At 41.3% G+C, this 22,617-nt stretch overlaps 1 protein-coding gene across 13 annotated transcripts in view; it reads left to right on the top strand.

Moving 5' to 3' along the window:
* MAP3K13 (mitogen-activated protein kinase kinase kinase 13) overlaps positions 1 to 22,617 on the top strand; it is a 187,266-nt gene that overhangs the window by 125,024 nt on the left and 39,625 nt on the right. For 6 of the 13 annotated variants that reach the window (XM_049881232.1, XM_049881224.1, XM_049881194.1 and 3 more), the window contains 2 exons: positions 12,153 to 12,712; positions 21,007 to 21,190. In XM_049881232.1, the coding sequence (XP_049737189.1) occupies positions 12,238 to 12,712; positions 21,007 to 21,190 (659 nt within the window). In that variant the 5' untranslated portion in view covers positions 12,153 to 12,237. Of the gene's footprint in view, positions 1 to 9,237; positions 9,257 to 12,089; positions 12,713 to 21,006; positions 21,191 to 22,617 lie in introns of those variants that run through there. The other 7 variants (XM_049881185.1, XM_049881159.1, XM_049881148.1 and 4 more) reach the window with 2 other exon arrangements.

Here is a 22,617-nt window from a genome sequence, read left to right as displayed (position 1 = left end):
GTTCACATAGACTTAAGGAAACCTAAATTCAGAAGAATGATTATGTACACAGCACAAAACGTTTCCTTCGGTTTATTCCCTAGTGCATTTGGAATATGCATTCATCTCTAGTTTGTTGTGAGTTGTTAGCTGCCATCAAATCGGCTCTGACTCATGGTGACCCCATGTACAACATAACCCTGCCCAGTCCTGCATCATCCTCATGACCTCAGGCATGCTTGGGTCCATTGTTGCTTCCAAACTAGGGGACTCATCTTCCAGAACTGTATCGGACAATATTCTGTTGTGATCCATAGGGTTTTCATTGGCTGATTTTTGGAAGTAGATCACCAGGTCCTTCCTCCTAATCTGTCTTAGTCTGAAAGCTCCACTGAAATCTGTCTACCCTGGAGGACCCTGCTGGTATTTGAAATACCAGTGGGATAGCTCTCAGCATCATAGCAACACGCAAGCCACCACAGCACCACAAACTGACAGACAGGTGGTGGAATCTCTAATGAGATTCGGCTTATTTTTTCTTTAAAAACATACCTGGTCTACAAAGGAAGATACATATGTCGTAGTAAACAAAGGCAGTTCTATGTTAACATTGTGACATTTATTAGAAGTAATTATTAAAGATGTTTTTGTTCTCAACATCAGATTACTCATACAGTCTCCCAGTTAGGGGGGTATTAACCTCTCACTATCTGTAATAAATAGGTCAGTGTGGGATTTTATTTTATTTTGTTTTTTGCAAACTAGACAAGGCACAGGGCCTGCAAGAGTGGTCAGAATAGCCCCAGAGCCTGAAGCCAGTGAATAGTGATGTCAAATCTGCATGTTGGGCCATTGCTTGTTCCTGGGCAAAGCCATTCTATTTACCTCTTGGGAATGGCCTTTTTGTTATAAAAATAATGGAAATAACCATTCTTTGCTATTGTTTTAAAAAGGATGGAAATAACCATCCCTTGAATATAACCATGGAAAAAAGGCTGGAAACCCTGGTGGTGTGGTGGTTAAGAGCTATGGCTGCTAACTAAAAAGTTGGCAATTCGAATCCACCAGACATTCCTTGGAAACTCTACCGGGCAGTTCTACTCTGTCCTATAGGGTGGCTATGCATCAAAATTGACTCGATGGCAACGGGTTCGGTTTTTGGTTTTTCCATGGTTATATTCAGCTGCTAACCAAGAGGTCTGCAGTTCGAATCCACCAGCTGCTCCTTGGAAACCCTATGGGGCAGTAGTCGGAATCAACTCAAGGGCAGCAAGTTTTTGTTTTATGTTTTCAGTTGATCTTATTCCTTTAGTTATACAAATAGTGTTACTAATAAGGAATGTACTCTCTTGTCTTAGAATAAAAATTTATTAATTGAAAATATAAATAGCTATCTTTCATTGAGTGCTTACTCTGTGCCAGGTAATGTATTAAGCACTCTGCAAGTATTACCTCATTTAGTCCCATTACAACCTCATAAGGTAGGTAGGTACTCATTATTATCCCAGTTTTGGGTTACGGAGACTGAAGCACACAAAGATAAGTAACTTGCCTGTGGACAGGTTCAGTATTTGAACCCAGACAGTCTGAATGTAGAGCTCACAATTTGTTACAATGCTAAGTTTATCCCTTAAGGATTATGTTTTATGATTTTTCTGAGTTTGTGGGTAGTTGCTAGTGTACAGAGTTCTCTAGTCCTAGAACCACAGAAGACTTTGTAGACTTTGCCCTGGGGATAGAGCCAGCCCTTCCGGAGCAAAGTGAGGGCAAGCTCCTGGAGGACGGAGCAGCCATGCCAGGGCGTCTGCCGGAAGGTGGGAGACGCAAGGGTAGAGTTAGGTGGTCCCTGAAAGGCAGAGCTTCTTCATGTGCACCTAACGTGATGCGGAAACACGCAGATCTCTGGGAAGAAAATTCCATAATGTGTCTTGGGAACACCATTCTGAAATGGTCCTCCTGTGTTCTCATTGCTCTTTTGCTTAAAGCATAAATGATATTTTCCTAGAGATATTTTCTTGAATCAGTAAAATCACCTCCTAACTTAACAAAACCAAAACTCATTGCTGTCAAGTCAATTCTGACTCATAGCAACCCTATAGGACAGAGAGGAACTGCCCCATAGGGTTTCCAAGGAGCAGCTGGTGGATTCGAACTGCTGACCTTTTGGTTCACGGCTGAAACGTTAAAAACAATGAGGATTGATTTTTTTTCCTTCCAAATATTGGAACTACATAGAGTTAATGTTCCCTGAAATGTTAAAGCTGCATGGAGCCCCTCCCTTTCTGGGGCAATTTAAATACAAACTGGAATGTAAAAGTTAACTGCTGCAGTTAAGCTAAAGACAAAGGAAATAAAAGATGAAAAAGAAGTTACATACATTTGGGGGTTTTCTCTCTTATTTTCTGTCTCACTTTTACCCTTTTGACCTGGTATGTCTCTGTTTATTGAGCCTCTGTGCTTTGATTTATAATTTCAAAGGACTGTTACAAGCTCAACTTGCCTCGATTTCTATGTATATTGACCTATTTTTGAAACCTTACAAATTTCTATTTCCTGGCAAGTTTATAGTCTACAACTTTGAAAATGAAACATCTTTATTCACTTTGAAACCCACATTCTAGGTTATTTTAACTTCAATAATGGTTATATTTATAGGTACTAGTGTTCTGAAGGTAATCCATGCTGTCACTGTGGAGCATTGCCTTTTTTATTTTTTTCCAGTATACTCATTATCATCAAGTCGATTCTGACTCATGGCAACCCCATGTTTTACACAGTACAACTGCTCCATAGGGTTTTCTTGGCTGTAATCTTCATGGAACCAGATCCCTAGACATTCCTTCTGCAGTACCACTGGGAGGATTCAAGCCATCAACATTTAGGTTAATAGTCCAATGCAAACCATTTGTGCCACCTAGGGACCTTCAGCTCCAGTATACTCTAGTATTATTAAGCTTTCCTAGTAAAAAAAAAAATATATATATATATATATATATATATATATATATATATATATAGGTAGACACCAGATAAGTGTTTTTGAATACATGGTTGTTGAATGAAATATTATAAAGCTGGAATGAGGTAAGTCGGTGGATTGGTTGATGTGAGGTCATTATTTGTCCTTCCAAACAGGAGTTTCAGTAGACCATTCACAGTTTTAAAATGGGAATGATAACCCTAATAGAAGAAATCTCTTAGGTTCTAGAGATTACTATATGAGTTTTAGAGAAATCACTAAAAGTTCCCGTTGGCAATGTCGTGTTCATTTTAAGAAATAGGCAAGATAGTGTCAAGGAAAGAGAGGACAGGAAGACAGGCTGGGAAGAGCTCAGTACCCATGAATCAATCAGTAAATAGATAAATGATAAATAAATCTCATTGTGATGATGCTTAAATTAAAATTTTTATTCAGTTTTACTTACACTGAAAATTTTATTTGAGGGACCACATTTTCCACAATCTTTGATTTACTCATGTTTATGATATACAATTCAAAATCTGAGCATTATAAAAATTATCCGTTAAAAATAAACATAATTCTAGGGCCATTTGGCCACACTGCCTCTTCCATTTGTTTTTCTGGGGTCTTGGCACAAAGCCAATGTAATTTCCAGAAATTGACAGTGTCCTGGTAAACAGGCAGCTGCTGCTGTCTCCAGCTTTTACCTACTGATTTTGCACAAAGCACTTTCTCTTCCTGAGCCTTAGAAATTCACAGGGCAGGTGAGGTTTACCTCAAGGGCAGAAATGGGAACGTTGCCTTGTGCTCCTGGCAGATTCAGGGCTCATGGGAGGGCGAGCGGCAGCAGCACCCACCTACAGACCTTCTGTGGGGCTTACTTTCAAAATCACATTACCCAAAGAATTTTGCCTTTGTCCTTGATTCCTGAGAGATAACCTCTAAAACCTTGAAATTTCCCAGTAATCCTAAGTGTCTTTGATGCAGGCTCCAGAATGCACCTAACCTAACAGGTTATGATTTTTGGGTGGGGGCAGGCCCAACCAGAAAGACCGAAAGACCCACCCCTGTGATTGCGATCTCCTGATCACCTTGTGATATGAACCACCCTCCGGGAAGAGGGGCCTGAGTTTTAATTATGCAATGAGACTGCCAATAAAACTCTGGACACAGAAGCTCCAAGGGCTTCCTGGTTGGTGATAGACATCAGTGCATGTGGCAGGATAGCACGTCCCTTTTTGGGATATGGAAGCTCCTCAATGAAAACCCTCCCAGACCTCGGCCTATGTGTCTCTTCACTTGTATTCTTTTTGCTAGAATAAAACAATAATCGTAAATATAGCACTTTCTGTGATGTCTTTGAGTAGTTCCAGTGAATTATCAAACCCAAGGGAGGGATGGGAGCCAGCAGGTCAGAAGTGAGGGGGCTGGGGACCCTGGAGCTGACAGCCAGTATTCCGAGGTGGTAGAGAAAACAACAACAAAAAAAAAACGAAACCTAGTGCCGTCAAGTCGATTCCGGCTCATAGCGACACTATAGGACAGCAGAGAACTGCCCCATAGAGTTTCCAAGGAGCGTCTGGCGGATTCGAACTGCCGACCCTTTGGTTAGCAGCTGTAGCACTTAGCCACTACACCACCAGGATTTCCAAGGCGGTAGAGGGAACCGCCGAATTTGTATCTAGCAGGTCAGAAGTGAATGTGTCATGGGGACTCCCAAGCTGGTGGCTGGCATCTGAGGTTTTGGGTAGACCTTGCAGCCTGGAGGTCTACCCAAAACCTTGTGAGAGCTGACCTAGCCACAGCGGTTAGTGGCAGAGGGAGGCATGCTGCAGGAGCATGTGGTGTCAGAAAGGAAGTGGCCGATCAGAAACAGTGGCATTTGATACCTACAGCCTCCCACTTTCTCATACCATTACTTACTGATACGGGTGACATTTCGCCTTTGCTTTTTACTTTGCCCTTTATTCCTCTGCCCTTCCTTATCTTTTTCCATCAGACTCTCAATTTTCCAAATCTTGCCTCAGTTCCTTTCTGTTCCCTTCTAACAAACAATCAGCTTTGATTTTTCATGAATTAAAAAAAAACACAGCCCGTTCCCATGGGGGTACCTGAGCCAATCTGGACAGGGAGAGGAACTGAGAAGGCAGAAGACAGAGGCAGAGGGAGCAGGACCGCTGCGTTCCCTCCATTTCCACTTAGCAGCATCGTCACTATGCAGGGGTGGCCTGTGGGCGTGCATACAAACACAGGTACAATCTAGGTATTCCATCCTCCTACATGCTTCTTAAATGTAGCGACAGCTCTGATCCTATTTGAATATAGCCATGGTGATGATTTTTCTCTCCCTTTGTTCTTGTGCCTCTCAAGCTCTCTGCCTTTGTTGGCTAAAATTGGACTTTATATTCTTGGTGAGCATGAGAGAGGCCTATTTGACTGCACAACTTTACACACGCCTTGACGGCCACCTTGTCCCACTCCCATAGCCACACCCATCGCTGGACAGCCTCCCACTACCCCGTGGATTCATGCAGGGTCACACTCTAGGTGGGTGCTTGGGTGCATCTACAATAACACTCTGAATTATTATATCGTTTTTGCCTTCAGTCGTCATGATACCGTTGTTCTTAGTTTCTCCTTGCCTGAATAAAAACTGGACTAGTGGAAAGAGTAAGATGAGAAAGTGAGACTCATCCCAGCTTTGCGTTAACTATTGTTTTATTGAGCAAGTTGATAATCGCTCAGGGATTTGATCTCCTCATGTATAAAACAAGTGGGTTGAACTGTATTCCTTGAAGGTCCTGTTATTCCTTGATCTCTTAAATATCAAATTGAATGAGATGACTCTACTAAAGTTCCCTTCGCTGCAAAGACTCGTTGCCCGTGCCAGCTGGGAACAGATCCACTACATGTTGTTTATCCAACCCTTAGCCTTTTGGAGTCGGTCGTCGATGGCTCGGTGGTAGACCACTTGCCTTCCACGTGGGAGACCTGGGTCCCACTGCCAATGCACCTCATACGCAGCCATCACCCATCTGTCACTGGGGGCTTGTGTGTTGCTGTGATGCTGAGCAGATTTCGGTGGAGCCTCCAGACTAAGATGGACCAGGAAGAAAGGCCTGGTGATCTCCTTCCAAAAATCAGCCAGTGAAAACCCTATGGATTACAACGGTCCTATAGGGAACCAGTCACGGAGATGGCACAGGGCTGGGCAGCGTTTTGTCCCGTTGTGCGTGGGATCACCATGAGTCAGAGGCGACTCCACGGCAACAACAACCACCTTTTGGAGATGGAAAGAGATTGGAAAACGTGTGTTTTGAAATTTTTGTGTTTGAGCTCATTCCGACATGATGTCATCAGGCAGAAACTCAGGACAGCAACTGACAAAATGAACATTTTGCCAGGTGTTAATGTAAAGTCCTGTAGTTTGATTTTTTTTTTTTTAACAAATTTCGCAAATAGTGCTTGGCTGAACTTTGCACGTGCCTTTGGGTATTTGCGTTATCCTTGAGTTTGATTTCGTTTTGAGTTTGATACGAGCCAATAGCGTAATGTATGCCCCGTGCTGGATAGGATAACCAGGAGTCCCAGCAGCAAAGGCAGATGGAGAGTGACTGCCAAGTAGCCAGGTCAGATGGAACCAAGTCAGCAGTCTTCAAAGAGATCAGGCAGAGCGAGGTCGGAGAGGTCAAGGGCAAAAGACAGTTCAAGGTTGGGAGAGGAAGTCGGCAAGAAAGCAAGACAAGGGGGTGAGAAATGCCTGGGCTTAGAGATGGACGCAAAGGGACAGGGATGGGAGAACGGGGTGGTGTGGGGGTCAACTCACCGCTGAGCTATTGCTTTCACAAAGGGCTCCAGCTTTTTTTATCCTTCCTTAGGTTCACAGGCACACCTTCCCAGCCCTTGGATTTGTCCACGACCTAGAATTTTAAATCCCTCGTACCTACACTCATCCAGCTAAAGTCATCCCTCTGATATGTTTAAATGGAAGACTTATCCACATTATTCCACAAGCTTTCAGTGCCCTTGGTCAGAGACAGGGGCTTCCTTTGTTGTGTACGGCTCCCCAACCTTAGCCAGTTCTCTCATTATTTCTGGGCTACCAAGCCTTTCATACATGCCCTGGTTGTTCTTGCTGTCCTGTCTCTGTCAATGCCCTTGTTTCTCCCTGACGTCTTTTCCTCTGTCAGGCTCAAGCCTGTCCTCCCTTCAAGGTCCAGCTCACGTCCTGCCTCTTTGGTTCACTCTATGTTAACCAACCCTGCCCTCATTGTTATTTCCTTCTCACACAGCGCTGTGTAAGAGGAGAGGGTGCATTGTGGGGGCGTGGGGAGTGCTATAATTCCCTCAAGATGTAATCGTGAACTCCTGAAGTCTTGTAAGCTTCAAAAGGAGAGGAACTGTGTCTTAGAAAGGCCACATGATGCAGGAAAGCGTTCTGGGCGTAGAAAAAATACCCTGTTGTCCAGTCCTGGCTCTGCGACCTTTGGCAAGTTACTTAACCTCTCTCCGACCTTCGTTTCCTTCTGGGAAAAATAGGGATAATCCTTCCATGCTCTGGCTTCAGGGCCGGATTAAGGCAAATGAGGGCCCTAAACACTGGTCATCTGTGGTGCCCCCTCCTCTGCTTACCGACATGCATTAAGACAGGATATGTGAGTTATATATATACACGTGTGTGTGTGCACGCGCGTGTGTGTGTCTTAGCTATCCATGGTATAGCTTCTTTTTAAATGCAACTATAATATCTTTTTTTTTTTTTTTTTAAATAATATCAGCGCTCAAATGCAAGTGGTGTGTACCATTTTAGTGGAGTGAGATGAACTGGATCATAAAATTTTTAGCAGGTGAATATAGCAAGAGTTAGACTCGACAGCCCACCCCCACCTCTTATTTGTTAGAAAGAAATGGTATCCTCTCAAAAGACCTGCCAAGATAAAGAGTTTCAATTACATGGGAGGGGCCCATAGGAGTCATATGTCAACAAAGGTGTCGAAGTGGTAGGGCCTCCTAGTTTAAACAACCTTGAGCATGGGCGTCTTCATGACTCCGTGTGAACTTTATTTCCAGCCATCACATTCACACGCACTGAGCTGGTATCAGTTTCATTTACTGCCCTGCCAGTTCCCTTCCACTGTGATGCTCTCTTTTCCTTGTGCCCTGTCTGCTTGGCATCCATATGGGTCTTTGCTTCGGACAGCTGGTGCCCCTGTTTTGTTGATGCCCTAAGCACACGCCTACCTTGCTTATTGGGTAATCTGTCCCTGTCTGGCTTCTTAGGGGCTCAAATGTTTAGATCAAATGATTATAGATAAAAGCACTTTTTAGCCTGTAAAATACTCTAAGGAAGTAAGGAGTTATGGTAAGTTTACCATTGTGTTGTTAAAAAGCAGGAGAGTTTAGGAATCTGAATTTTGAGCTAGATTCCTGCTCTACTCAAATATGACCTTCATTTTTTTGTTTTTTTACTTCTCTGTAAAATGGGAGCAACACTATTACAAGGATTATAGTAAGCGTTAAATGAGATATGTAGTGGTATGCTGGAGCTTGTTTATCCCAACTTGCCAGAGCCAATGTCAAATATTTAGAAATTTTGCAAGCGGGTTGTTAAATTGTTATTAGCTTGAAATCTGTCAGAGTAGGAGTATTTACACCAGGGAAATTGGCAAACACTACAAATTGAATTGTCTTTTTTTTTTCTTTTGTCCCCCTGGAGAGCTGGTTTACCAGCACATCACTGTATATGTAAACAGAGCTTCGTAAGTTGTAAAGCACTTTATCTTACTTATCATTAAAAGTAGTAATGGTAACACCAGTGGTATTTATCCACAAAACCTAGCCTGGCACCTGGCATAGCTCCTAGCATATATTTAATTAATATTTTAAAATTTAACCTGGGTCTACCTTTGTGTTGTTTTGAGACTTCTGCCTCTAAACTGAATGAGCCCCCATCTTTACCTCTCATCAAATCCCTCTCCACAAAGTGTCTTTTTAAAATCAGATAACATTAATAAAGCCTGGCTCAGAGCATGACACACACCAAAAAATCCCAAGCCCATTTCCGTTGAGCTGATCCCAACTCATAACAATCCTATAGGGCAGAGTAGAACTGCCCCATAGAGTTTCTAAGGAGTGCCTGGTGGATTTGAACTGCCACCCTTTTGGTTAGCAGCTGTAGCACTTAACCACTATGCCACCAGGGTTTCCGATGATACACACAGTAGGCCTGATGTTCCGTGCCAGTAACTGAGCTAATTTTCCTCTTTCCATCCAGTATCTCAGTTAATGATATAGCCCATCTATCCATCGTCCCAGGTAAGTTTTCTGGAAGTCTTCCTCTCCTCTCCCTTTTCCTCACCCATCCCCATGTCTAATCAATCACTAGATCTTACCAATAATGTCTCTTCAATTCATCCCTTCTCTATTGCCACTGTTACTGCCTTGGTTGGGAGTCCATCCCTGGGTGGCGCAAACAGATAAGTGCTTGCCCATTAGCCAAAAGGTTCGTGGTTCGAATCCACCCAGAGGTGCCTCAGAAGACAGTCCTGACAATCTGCTTCCAAAAGGTCACAGCTTTGAAAACCCTATGGAGCAGTTCTACTCTGCACACATGAGGTCGCCATGAGTGAAAATCGACTCCACGGCAAGTAACAACAACAACTGTCTCGGTTCAGGCCCCCACAATTTCTTACTTGAACTCTCCCTCCCAACTGTATCTTTCCACCTTCAATCCAACGTCTGCTTCTGCACGCAACGTGATTTTTAAATTACAAACCTGGCCAAATCACTCCCTTGCTTAAAATTGCTCAGTGGCTCTCTATCATCTTGAGGATAAAATCCAAAAGCTTTAGCTTGCCATGCAGGTTCACCCTAATTTGACCTGACTTTTGCCCCCCTTTTCTTAGAGTTATCTCCTGCATCTCCCCAATACTGTCTGGAAACCCTAGTCTCTGTTTCCTAGTGACCCCTAACTCAACTCTAACGAAACTTCCTCTATGACATCTCTGGCCATATTCGACGGTTTTGCTTATTTTCCTCAGCTCCCATTAACACCTTGTATGTACCTGTGTTATAACATTAACCATGTAGCTGTTAGTATCTATTTTTCTCTCTAGACTGTAAGTTCCTAAAGGATAGGAACTCTGTATCATTCAGTAATGCTGAGCACATTGCATAGCATGTAGTAAGAGCTCAATAAATGTCTGAATGAACGGAAGTTCTCAAGATGGGGTGTTTTCATTTGTTCGTACACACAAGCTATTCACAGGCTATAACAATGAAAAAATAATAGGCTTAAAACTTGGGTCTCAGTAATGAAGATAGGAAACTAATAAAACAGGGATTGTCTTCTTTTTTTTTTTTAAATCTATGACCCCCGATGTACGGTACTATGGCTCCTCATCACCATCAGGATAAAATCCAGGCCTCTTTGCAGAGCACACAAAGCTCCTTACAATGTCGCTGCTGCCTGTGTCTCTATCCTTGTCTTTTTCTGTGTATACACACATATCCTACATTCTGACCACGTCCCAGTTCTCATCGATTCCGTAGTCTTTCATCCCTCCAGGCCTTTGTTCGTGATTTCCCCCATGCTTGTAATACCCTCTCCCCCCTTCTTTCACTCGCCGCCTTCCTATCTGCCTGATGGACTCCTATACTTCCTTCAAATGATTAAAAGATACCCCGTTCAGGAAGCTGTCCCTGAAACTGTCCCTCCCTCTTCTGTGCTCCAGGAGCACCTGCTTGACTCATTATAAGCACTGTACTCTCGACCTTTATTGGGATGTCTTTTGCTCTCTCTGTGGAGTGAGGTCATCTTTATACCCTGGTTTCTAGCACATTCTAGATGCCTAATACCAAAACAAAAAAACAAACCTGTTGCCGTCAACTCAGTTCTGACTCATAGCAACCCTATAGGATGGAGTAGAACTGCCCCATAGAGTTTCCAAGAAGCACCTGGTGGATTTGAACTGCTGACCTTTTGGTTAGCAGCCGAACTCTTAACCACTGCGCCACCAGGGTTTCTGGTGCTTAATACAGAGGGAAGGAAAGAAGAACTCTTGTAGCAGGATTTGCAAAGAAAACGAATTTCTGAGAAGAAACACACCTTGAATACATTTATGATTGATTTTACATGATCTAGCCAACCTAGAACACTCTCATGTCTTTATTTGCAGAGGTTAGGTGGTCCTGAGAAATTGGCTTTAATGGACAGATCAGAAGCAGAGGACAAGTTTAAAGAGCTTGGGCTTAGGTGTGTTGCCATTCATTTGGTGCAATACAGTCAGTGCGAATGTTACATCTCAGGAAATTGCCTTGCCACACACACAAGACATGTATCTGCATAACTGAACAAATACCTTAGAAAGGGAAGCAAAGCTCCAGTGAAGAAGACACTAAAGCAAAGTGAAAAGACAAGCAGCAACTTAGAACAACACAGGATGTGGTTTCTAATGAAAACATGTGTATCACAACAATTTAATTTTCCTTGTGGGAAAGAAAACAATGTTTTACTGATTATAAAATAATACATATTAATGCAAACTGCTTAGAATACCTTGAAAATGTACAGTATACCAAAACCCATTGCCATCGAGTTGATTCCGACTCACAGCAATCCTATAGGACAAAGTAGACCTGCCCCATAGGGTTTCCGAGGCTCTGAACCCCTCCCAGATCTAACCACCTCAAACCTAACCACCTAGAATTAACTATAGTTTGTTCTTTGGATGTATCCTTCCAGTCTTTTTTCTTGTATATGTTTTTGCATATACTTTTTAAATTAATTTAAGTTTATATTGTATATATGGAGCCCTGGAGGTGCAATGGTTAAGAGCTCGGTGGCTAACCAAAAGGTCAGTAGTTCCAACCCACCAGCCACTTCTTGGAAACCCTATGATGCAGTTCTACTCTGTCCTATAGGGTTGCTATTAGTTGAAATTGACTTGGCGGTAGTGGGTTTGGTTTTGGTTTTATTGTATATATTGTTCTAGACTGTGTTTTTATACTAATATGTCATGAATGTTTTCTCATGTTAGTAAATTCTCTTCTACAACATGATTTTTCATTTTTGCACAGTATTTTTTCATGTGGCAATATACCACAATTTAACCAATCTTCCATGGTTTCCATGTTTTTATCATTATAGACAGCAGTGCAGTGGTGTGGATGACTGAAGAAAGATCACCTCATGTTCTCCTGTTCTCCCCAGGTTTGGGAGCCCTCTCTCGCACCTGAATTCTGTTCTGATAATCCTCTGAGTGTCACCTCAGGACATTGGGCACACTCATGGCACGATGGCCAACCCTCAGGAGCACCTGAGCTGCTCTTCCCCTCCACACTTAGCCTTGAGTGAAAACAAAACCTTCAGTGGACTACAAGATGAACTCACCCCTGTGGGGAACCACCCTTCACCCAACCGCCTGCAGGACCTGCAGGAAAAGGGGGTGGCTCGAACAGAGCTGATTGAGAATGTGAGCAGCCCCATTGCCACAACGGTGTTGACCAGCGTCAGTGAGGATTCCAGGGACCAGTTTGAGAACAGCGTCCTTCAGCTAAGGGAGCAAGATGAGTCGGAGATGGCCGTATCTCAGGGGAACAGCAATGCCATGGATGGGGAGAACACGAGTGGGACTGAAGACATCAAAATTCAGTTCAGCAGGTCGGGCAGCGGTAGTGGCGGGTTTCTTGAAGGACTATTTGGATGCTTAAGGCCTGTGTGGAATATCATTGGGAAGGCATATTCCACTGACTACAAACTGCAGCAGCAAGGTAAGCTAGAGTGTGGACCTGGAAGATGTTTCCTGGGGATACCTCACCACCACCACCACCACCATAAACTGGGTAACTTTGACCCATGGGTAAACTAAAGGACTACCAAAAACAAAACCAAACCCCTTGCCATCGAGTCGATTCCGACTCATAGTGACCCTATAGGACAGAGTAGAACTGCCCCATAGGGTTTCCAAGGAGCAGCTGGTGGATTCAAACTGCCAACATTTTGGTTAGCAGCCGAGGTCTTAACTACTGCACCACCAGGGCTCCATAAAGAACTAGTGCCAGATAAATACCCCATCTCAATTTCCTGTAACCCGTTGCCATCAAGTCAATTCCAACTCATAGCGACCCTATAGAGCAGAGCAGAGCAGAGCAGAGCAGAGCAGAGCAGAGCAGAGCAGAGCAGACCAGACCAGACCAGACCAGACCAGAGCAGACCAGAGCAGAGCAGAGCAGAGGCCTTCTGAAATGAAACAGAGTCACATCAGGTGGATCTTTTTTGGTTGAAGCCCACCTTTTGCAGTTGTCCAATTCAGCGGTACCCAAAGTAGGACACACACAAGACGATCCACCGGGATACAGGAAGAAAATATTAGAGCTCCTGTTTATTTCATCTCACATTTTAAATATCTATTTTCAGGTATACTTGATATTTTAAAATAGTTGTACAGATATATATAATTTATAAATAAATTAGGACATGGGTACATGTTCGATTTTTTTTTTTTTCACTGATAAGTTATGTAATGAGAAAGTCTTATGATCACCAGACTAATTCAAAGCCAGACAGAAGCCACGTGGCACTGCCTCTGAAGCTCACAGGCCTTAGGTCAAAAGGAAAAGGAATTATTTTCTCACAGTCAAGACATGAAAAGCTCTCATTTTGAGGAAGGAACAAACTACCTAACCAAACTTGAGAAGTGCTTTATTAGGTTATTATTTCTAGATCCCACAGCTTTTTATTTTATTTTATTAATCCTACAGCTTTTTAGAAAGTAAGTTTTTAATTCCCATCACTGTATAACATGTATATTCATTTATTCTAATTCAAGTGTTACACTTTTGACATAAAGAGAACGTATGACCTTAGAGTTCTTTATAATTTAACTTCGTTTCTTTAAAAGGACTTTTCTTTTTTCCTATAACAAATGTAATATATGTAGAAAATTTGGAAAATGCAGGTAAGTTAAAAAATTTTAAAATAATTATAACCCCAGTCTCTTGAGGATAACCACCAGCAATGTTCTGCTATATAGTATTTCTGTGTTGTGTGTACGCTTTTTTAAAAAATGGAATCGTACTGTTTTGCAACATTTTTTCACTCCATATTGTGAACATTTCCCGTGTGATTAAATTTACTTCTTCAGGGTCCTCTTTAATGGCTGTGTAATGTTTAATTGTGTGAGCATGCCATTATTTATTTAAGCAGTCCCCCTAATTTGTTTGCAGTTTTTCGTGATTATAAACCACACTGCAGTGAACACCTGTCTGTTAATTTACTTCTACATACATCTCTGATTACTCCTTGGGATAGATTCCTAGAAGTGGAATGGTTGAGTTCAAAGTGTTCATTGTTTTTAATACATATTTTTGTAGTCTTTATGTAAATGATTTCATTTTTAAGTGTACTCAGCAAGAAATCCTGGAAAAAAAAAATATGGACCAGAAGTGAGATTCTCTTTTGTATATAAGTGAATTTTGGACTCTGTGACCCTCCCTTAGAAGTCTGTTCATCCTGTTTAGTCAAGACTATTGACAGCTTTTGCACAATCATCAGGTGATGTCAGTAACCTTTGACCATTTTTCTCATGCAATCAATTTATCTATTTCTGAAATATTTTCCTGTGAACTAACATACCGTCCTCTCCCTGCGATTCCCCCTTCCTCATAAGTATATCGGGTCTATTGGTAGATCTATCAATTGCAAGTATACTTTTCAGGACTTGTCAATCATAACATCCACCCCTGCCCGCTACAGGAATTCTTCCTATGTCCCTAGAGTGTGTGTATCTGTCCACCTTGCTCTCCTTCACACGTACAACCATGCTTTGCCCATTTCACCCCCTTTTTCCCCTCTGTGACCTCAAGGTTTCGAGGAAATTAAAGAGTTACACCTTATTACATAAAGGGCAGTGATTCCTGTGTTAAACAAATATTATTATTAAAAAAAATTGGAAATAAAGATAAGCACAAAGAGGAAAATAAAAATCACATGTCATCTCACAATACAGAGATAGCGTATTCTGAGCACCTTCCAACCCAAGGGGCTCATCTTCCAGCATTGTACCAGATGATGTTTCACTGCTGTTTATAAGGTTTTCACTTACCATTTTTTTTTTAGAAGTAGATCACCAGGTCCTTCTTCCTAGTCTGTCTTAGTCTGGAAGTTCCACTGAAACCTGTCTACCATGGGTGACCCTGCTGGTATTTGAAATACCGGTGGCATAGCTTCCAGCATCACAGCAACACGCAAGCCACTACAGTACAGCAGACTGACAGATGAGTAGGAGAAATACAGAAATGCAAAAAAAAAAAAACCCAAACCCATTGCCATCGAGTCAATTCTGACTCACAGCAGCTCTACAGGACAGAGTAGAACTGCCCCATAGGGTTTTTAAGGAGCGCTTGGTGGATTCAAACTGCCAGCCTTTTGGTTAGCAGCTGTAGCTCTTAACCACTACACCACCAAGGTTTCCAATAGGGAGATAACTGCTCAATTTATTTATTTATTTTAAATCCCTTTTCTCTGCTTAGACACAAAACCTATTAATATCTGCGTATATAATAAACTACCTTTGGCTTTTAGGATCTTCACTTGTAAGATGAAATCTCTCACCCTTTAGTTATTTGAGAGGTAATTTGTAGGTCTCAGGATCCAAATTCAGGGTCAAACTCATACAGAGGCACAACAGATAAACATCCCGTGTGTCTGTTAAAAGGAGCCTTTTGTATTTTCTTATTGTTTTACAAACTTGTATTTCATTTGCCATCCAACTGATTATGTGACTTCCAGAAGGGCTTATTTCAGGAATAAGTAAGAAACAGACCTGGGCAGCATCAGATTCTTACAAGGGTTCAGCAGCTGCCTGACTCTTCAGCAGATGACAGGATATCCTCCTGCTTTGGGCCAAAAACTAAGTGTCGTATTTGCCTTGTAGACTCTGGGATCAGGGAGCCAACCTTTAACCCTGGGTTGCAGTCAACCAAGGGACAGCACATAGAGCAGCTGGGTGCCTACATTTGGCACTTAGGAGGAAATTAACCAGATTTTTAGAAAATGTAGTGATGCCCTCATCTTCCCTGTAGTATGCTAGGTAAGGAACCCCGAGTAAGGTAGTACGTGTTGTTGAAATCATTTTTTGCCAAATGACTTCCAGTCTTAAAGCAAGTATTGTCATAGTCGTGTCTGAATAAACAAAGAACTGCTGCCTTAAAGTCGGTGGGCGTGTGGCTTTTTCTCTGTCCTAGGGATCATGGTGGACGTTGGAATTAAGATAGTAGTCATGGTGATGAATCAGAGGAAAGATAAAAGCTGGAGAGGAGAACAAATGGAACAGATGTAAAAGCAGTGAAAGTCTGGGACTGACCCTGGAGAGAGCACAACCAGTTCCCTAGATTATGAGGTTAGCTATCTTGCTTGTCAGTTATCTAGGCCCCCATTTTGCACATTCTTATTGTTACCTTTCTCTTCTCTGCCCTCTTCCTGCTCCTTGGCTCCCTACTAGATACTGATAGGGGCATTGGGAAGACAAAGGGGACCAAACCAAAAACCCATTGCTGTCGATTTGATTCCGACTCACAGAGACCCTATAGGACAGAGTAGAACTGTGCCATAGGGTTTCCAAGGCTGGAAGCAGAATGCCACATCTTTCTCTCATGGAGGAGCTGGTGGATTTGAACTACCGACCTTTCAGTTAGCAGCCAAGCACTTAACCACTGCGCCACCAGGGCTTCTCTGTTTGGAGACAAACAAAATCTCTCCTTCAAAGAGGACTAATTCACATAAATCAATTTTACTTCCAGTAATCCGTTCTAATAAAAGATTGAAGGAAAAATGGTTGAGGTATTACTTTATTTTACGCTCTGTGATCTTGAATTACCAGTGCTATCTCCTTTACTTTTCCATGCATAATTAGGACCTAGCTGTTGATAGCTGAATAGCACAGGCATGCTCAGTAGCTGGTATAGGAGATTATCACTATTTATTTATTTTTTATTGTGATTTAAGTGAAAGTTTACAAATCAGGTCAGTTTCTCATACAAAAATTTATGCACGCCTTGCTATATACTCCTAGTTGCTCTCCCCGCAATGAGACAGCACATTCCTTCTTTCTACCCCGTATTCCCCATGTCCATTCAGCCAGCCTCAGTTCCCCTCTGCCTTCTTATCTCCCCTCCAGACAGGAACTGCCCACATAGTCTCATGTGTTTACTTGAGCCAAGAAGCTCACTCCTCACCAGTATCATTTTCTATCCCATAGTCCAGTCCAATCCCTGTCTGAAGAGTTGGCTTTGGGAATGGTTCCAGTCTTGGGCTAACAGAAGGTCTGGGGACCATGACCTCCAGGGTCCTTCTAGTCTTGGTCAGACCATTAAGTCTGGTCTTTTTACGAGAATTTGAGGTCTGCATCCCACTGCTCTCCTGCTCCCTCAGGGGTTCTCTGTTGTGTTCCCTGTCAGGACAGTCATCGGCTGTAGCCGGGCGCCATCTAGTTCTTCTGGTCTCAGGCTGATGTAGTCTCTGATTTATGTGGTCCTTTTTTTTCTGTCTCTTAGGCTCATAATTGGGCTTCATTTTCCTTTGCTCCAGGTGGGTTGAGACCAATCGATGCATCTTAGATGGCTGCTTGCTAGCATTTAAGACCCCAGATGCCACTCTCCACAGTGGGATGGAGAATGTTTTCTTAATAGATTTTATTATTCCAATTGACTTAGATGTCCCCTGAAACCATGGTCCCCAAACCCCCACCCCTGCTACTCTGCTACTCTTCAAAGCATTTGGTTTAGAATATCACTATTTATTATAATATCCTTAACCCATGGTAATTGAGTGCTAAATGTACTTATCATTTTTATTTTAATATTTCATTTATTTCTCATAAAAATATTAAATAGTAGGCATTATTTACTTAAAAATATAGTAAATCCCAATGTAAGCATCATAAAACTGTATGAAAAGAATGGGTTGTTAAACAAATTGCTACAGAATCACTAAATAGCATGGAAAAAAAATTATATCCATCCTCATAGCATACACCAAAATAAACTTCAGATGGATATAAAGATTGAACTTTTAAAAGATCAACTATAGAGAACTCCTAGAAGATAAACTAGGCAGTGGGAGAAATTAGAAAGGAAATGACAGGCAACTATATAAAAATACTTTTGCTCAAAAAATCATAAAATTAAAAGAAAAAAGTTTTTTTTTTAAATATTTTCTTCATATGTACCAAAGAAATATATAGAGAGGGCTCCTTCAGATTTAAGAGAACTACAAGATCCTGATAGATTAATGGACACAGGGTCTCAACAATTCACTCAAAGCAAATGTATTAAACAAATGTGGAGAAAATAGTCTATATCACTGGCAATTAGAGTAGGGTAAACTTATAAACCAGTAAAATACTATTTTATACCTAATTAAATTAGAACCAAAAAATAATTGGTAATACCCAGTGCTAGCAATGTTGTGGTGAAACTGGCATGTTCATACATTGCTATTGTCAGCAAAAACTAGCAAAATCCTCTCAGACAGCAGTTTGGAATGTCTACCAAGAGCCAGGAAACTAGACTCTTTAATCTAGTGATCGAGCCTGAAGAAATAATGTAAAGAAAAAAGTGTCAAATTTAAATTAGCAAAACAAAAAGACAGAAGCACTTTAAAGTGTCCAATAAAGGTAAGAGGGTAGACAGCTGTTCAAATTTGTAATGAAAGCTGCAAACATATGGAGAATATATAATACGGGAAAAGAGTTGAAAAAATCTTCTAATCACAATTTTTACATAACTGTAAGCATATGAACAAGGACAAGATGAAAAGTGAATATGGGGTGAGGTTACAAATAAAATATGTGTTTTTCTAATGTTTTCTAATGTATATAATATTTAACAGCAAATAAAGATTGCGTAAATAGCAAAAAAAAAAAAAAAAAGACACCCAAATACTGGTATAATTTTAGTAGTTATTATATTAAAAATTATTAAGTTGAGCTTTTTTAAAGCTATTTAAAGAAATATTGTTCAGTTATGTTCTTGCCCCAGATTCCAGTAATAGTACTTTATTCAGTCTCCAGAATGGTCAAAATGCCACTGTCTTTAGTGACGTAGATTCTTCACTAGACCCCTAATGAGTCCAATCCTCTTACAGTGTACCATCAATATCTGTGTACTGTGTCTACTGCATGAGTAAGTCTGTTGTTAGGTGCTGTGGAATCGGTTCCAACTCATAGCCACCCCAGGCACAACGGAACGAAATACTGCCCAATAGTGCACCATGCTCACAGTCGTTGCTATGCTTGAGCCCGTGTTACAGCCACCGTGCCAATCCATCTCGTCGAGGGTCTTCCTCTTTTTTGCTGAACAAGTCTGTGAGGCTGAACGTGAGACTACATGAACCACTAATACTTGTCAGTCATAGAAGCCGTAAAGATACTGAAAGTAGTCAAGCCTGTAATTTGGTTTCGTCCCAAATGATACCTGGTATCAATTTTTCCTTTGGTGACTTAGTAGGTCTGAGCTATTTGTATTTTAGAGAGATGTGCTTTAAAATAGCATCCATTCAATTTCACCAGAGCAGAAGCCTTTAACATTGCTCTCATGTCAGGAGAATGGGAAAATTGTCCGTGCTGTATATAAATCACCCTCACTATAATTTTTTCCTTCTCTCTGTAGTTATGTTTTGAAAGTCCGTGTTTTAACCATTGGAATGGGAAACCACATTTTGTAAAGAATCTATAGAATTCCTTTTTCTTTTAAGGTAGAGAAATGTAGCTTTCTTCTAGACACTGTTTTGTGGACATAGCAGATAGTAGAATTGATTTGCTTTCAAGACCAGAATATATTCAAAGCTAACTCAATACCACCTTGTTCAGTGTTGCACAAAGAGTGGCCTTTTAGTGATCAGTCGTCTGACAAGAATCTCTCGTAACCTTTAACATTGTCACCCTCCTTCTCCTCACTCCATGGGGCTTCTAGCTCTTTGATGTGCATTTCTACGAGTGATATTGCACTGGTAGGAAGGATCAACGGATTACATTCTTCTTTGTAGGTTTCATGAGATTAAAGCACGTATTGATTGAAATTTTGAAATGCTTTATTTCAAATGCATTTTTTCCATTATAAAAGTAATATATAGGCTTATGGTAAAAAAAAATTAATACAGAAAGGGATAAAGAACGTAATATGAATCAACAATAATACCACCCTTAGAAATAGCCCCTGTTGACTTTTTGGTACCAAAAAATCAAACTCTTAGAGAGAGAGAAACAATGTTTTAACTTGGAAAGACTGCAGCTATATGGAAAGACCTATCATGAGTAATGGCCCTCCCAGTTACTTCATAGCGTCAGTGTGGTTGAGTGGAGAAAGTACTGTCCTTGGAGTTAGCCACATCTGGGGTTCTGGGCCCACTTCTGCCACTTACCAGCTATAAAACAAAACAAAAAAAAATTTGGCCTTAAATATGTTGCTAACCACCCTATAACTTTCATTTTCCCATCTTTAAATAACCTTGATAAGGCCAGACTTGTAGAATTGTGGTAAGGATTAAACACATAACATATGTAAAGCATTATGCTACTATGGTAATACTATATTAAATACTAGAGGTAAATACTAACATAGGTATTACACATAATTAAGTTCTGAGGAGAATGTCATTGAAGATTCGTTCAGTAAGGATTCATTGAACATCTGTACTAGAAATTCAAAGAGAAATAAAACAACACCTGTATTGGGTGATGGAGAGGAGTAATTGTATAGGAACAGAGAGGTGAATTGCAATCTTGAGCTGAGGAGGTAGGGCTGAGGTGTGTCAGGATATGCTTTGTTTGGAGGAGAGTATATTGAAGACCTGTGATCTGCTTGGATTTCAATTGTTGAAAACTGATAGAAATGTAGTACCAAGGCCCACAAGAATGCTATATCCTCTAGTGAGCTACCAAGTGGGAGACAGAAGGCAGTGATCGTTCTGGGTGATGGTAAAGCTGGTACCTTTGAAGTAGCCTTGTAGAATGGTCCTGAGCAGATTCCAAGATGTCTTCAAGCTTTTTTCTCGCTTGTGTGCCTAGATACTTGGGAAGTGCCATTTGAGGAGATCTCTGAGCTGCAGTGGCTGGGTAGTGGAGCCCAAGGAGCTGTCTTCTTGGGCAAGTTCCGAGCGGAGGAGGTGGCCATCAAGAAAGTGAGAGAACAGAATGAGACGGATATCAAGCATTTGAGGAAATTGAAGCACCCTAACATCATCGCCTTCAAGTAGGTCAAGGCTTTTTTTTTTTTTTTCCTTAGAAATAGATTTTCTAACTCCCAGCAAACACATGTAAGTTCCTGCTTTCAAACACATGTCAAGAATACTCTATAGACTTAGCACTGTGCTAGGTGCTTTGGGAGAGAATACAAAACTCTTCAATTTGACTCACATCCTTAGGGAGCTTACAATCTAGTAGTTCTTTTTGCCAGAGCTTGGAAGGGATGCTCATGGGGAGAGGGAGGGAGGAAGCAGTTTCCTACAAACCAGTCAGATCGGCCAATTCTACCTCATTTATCAGTGGGATGACAGAGGTCACTTCCAGATAACCTGAACACCCTACAATCCAGTTAAGAAAACAAAGCTAACATATCTGCAGTGATCAGAGGACAACTAATCCCTGTGTAATAGTTGGGTGTTTTTTTTTTATTATTACTTTCTATTAGCATTTCTTATTAAATATTAACTTATAATGACAGGTACCTTCAGGGTGTTTCTCCCTGCCTCAGGTTTTGCTAAATCCCTTTTCAAGTGATGCCACCCAGCTTTCTTAATCTAATGATAGTAGAGTTATTGATGATAGTAAGTTATATGTTATATTCACTTCATGAAGTGATTGTCTTCAAGAGTATAAACATACCTCTCTAGTCTAGGCTATTATTTTCATATTGTTGACTGAAATCCCCAGGAGGAGGGGGAAGAGTCATAGGTGTATTTGTGGAAGCCACAAGCTTAGAAGTACAGAGCTCTGAATAAGTGTAATTTCTTCCTGTAAATTTCCCTGCATTCCCTCCCTTGCTAACCTTTAAATTTTGCCCCAGGCTTAAATTAATGCAACTGTGTGGCTTTAGAGGAGGGTTACACGGGATAAAGTGAACAGGAGAGGTAGCCATTAGGTGGGGTGAAAGTTTAGAAACTGGAGCTTCTTGGCACACTAGATATATATTTTTCATTCTTGGAGAATAGTATGACCAATGAGGCTATAGATAAGTGGAATAACTTACAAATCCCCTTCCTCAAGCTGGGGAATCCCAGCCCACAAGAGGGGTCTTTCCTTCATTTAAAAACAAACAAATGAACAAGCTCTCATTATAAAGCTAAACATTCATGTGATAATTCTTAATAGGAACCATGTCCCCAAAGTAGGGAATAGAAATCTTGGGTATGAGCTTTGTAGGATGAGTTTAAATGAGTACTGAGATTGAGTTTTGGCTCTCAAACAAGACGTCTTACAAAAAGGGAAAGAGGTCTGAATAGAAGAGAAGCATTCAACTGGTATACTAACAGACCAACATCAACTGGTATGCTAACAGACCAACATCAACTGGTATGCTAACAGACCAACATCAGCTGGTATGCTAACAGACCAACATCAGCTGGTATGCTAACAGACCAACATCAGCTGGTATGCTAACAGACCAACATCAGCTGGTAT

Source organism: Elephas maximus, chromosome 1, assembly GCF_024166365.1.
Source record: "Elephas maximus indicus isolate mEleMax1 chromosome 1, mEleMax1 primary haplotype, whole genome shotgun sequence".
Classification (NCBI taxonomy): domain Eukaryota; kingdom Metazoa; phylum Chordata; class Mammalia; order Proboscidea; family Elephantidae; genus Elephas; species Elephas maximus.
This window is presented reverse-complemented; position numbering and strand designations above follow the sequence as displayed.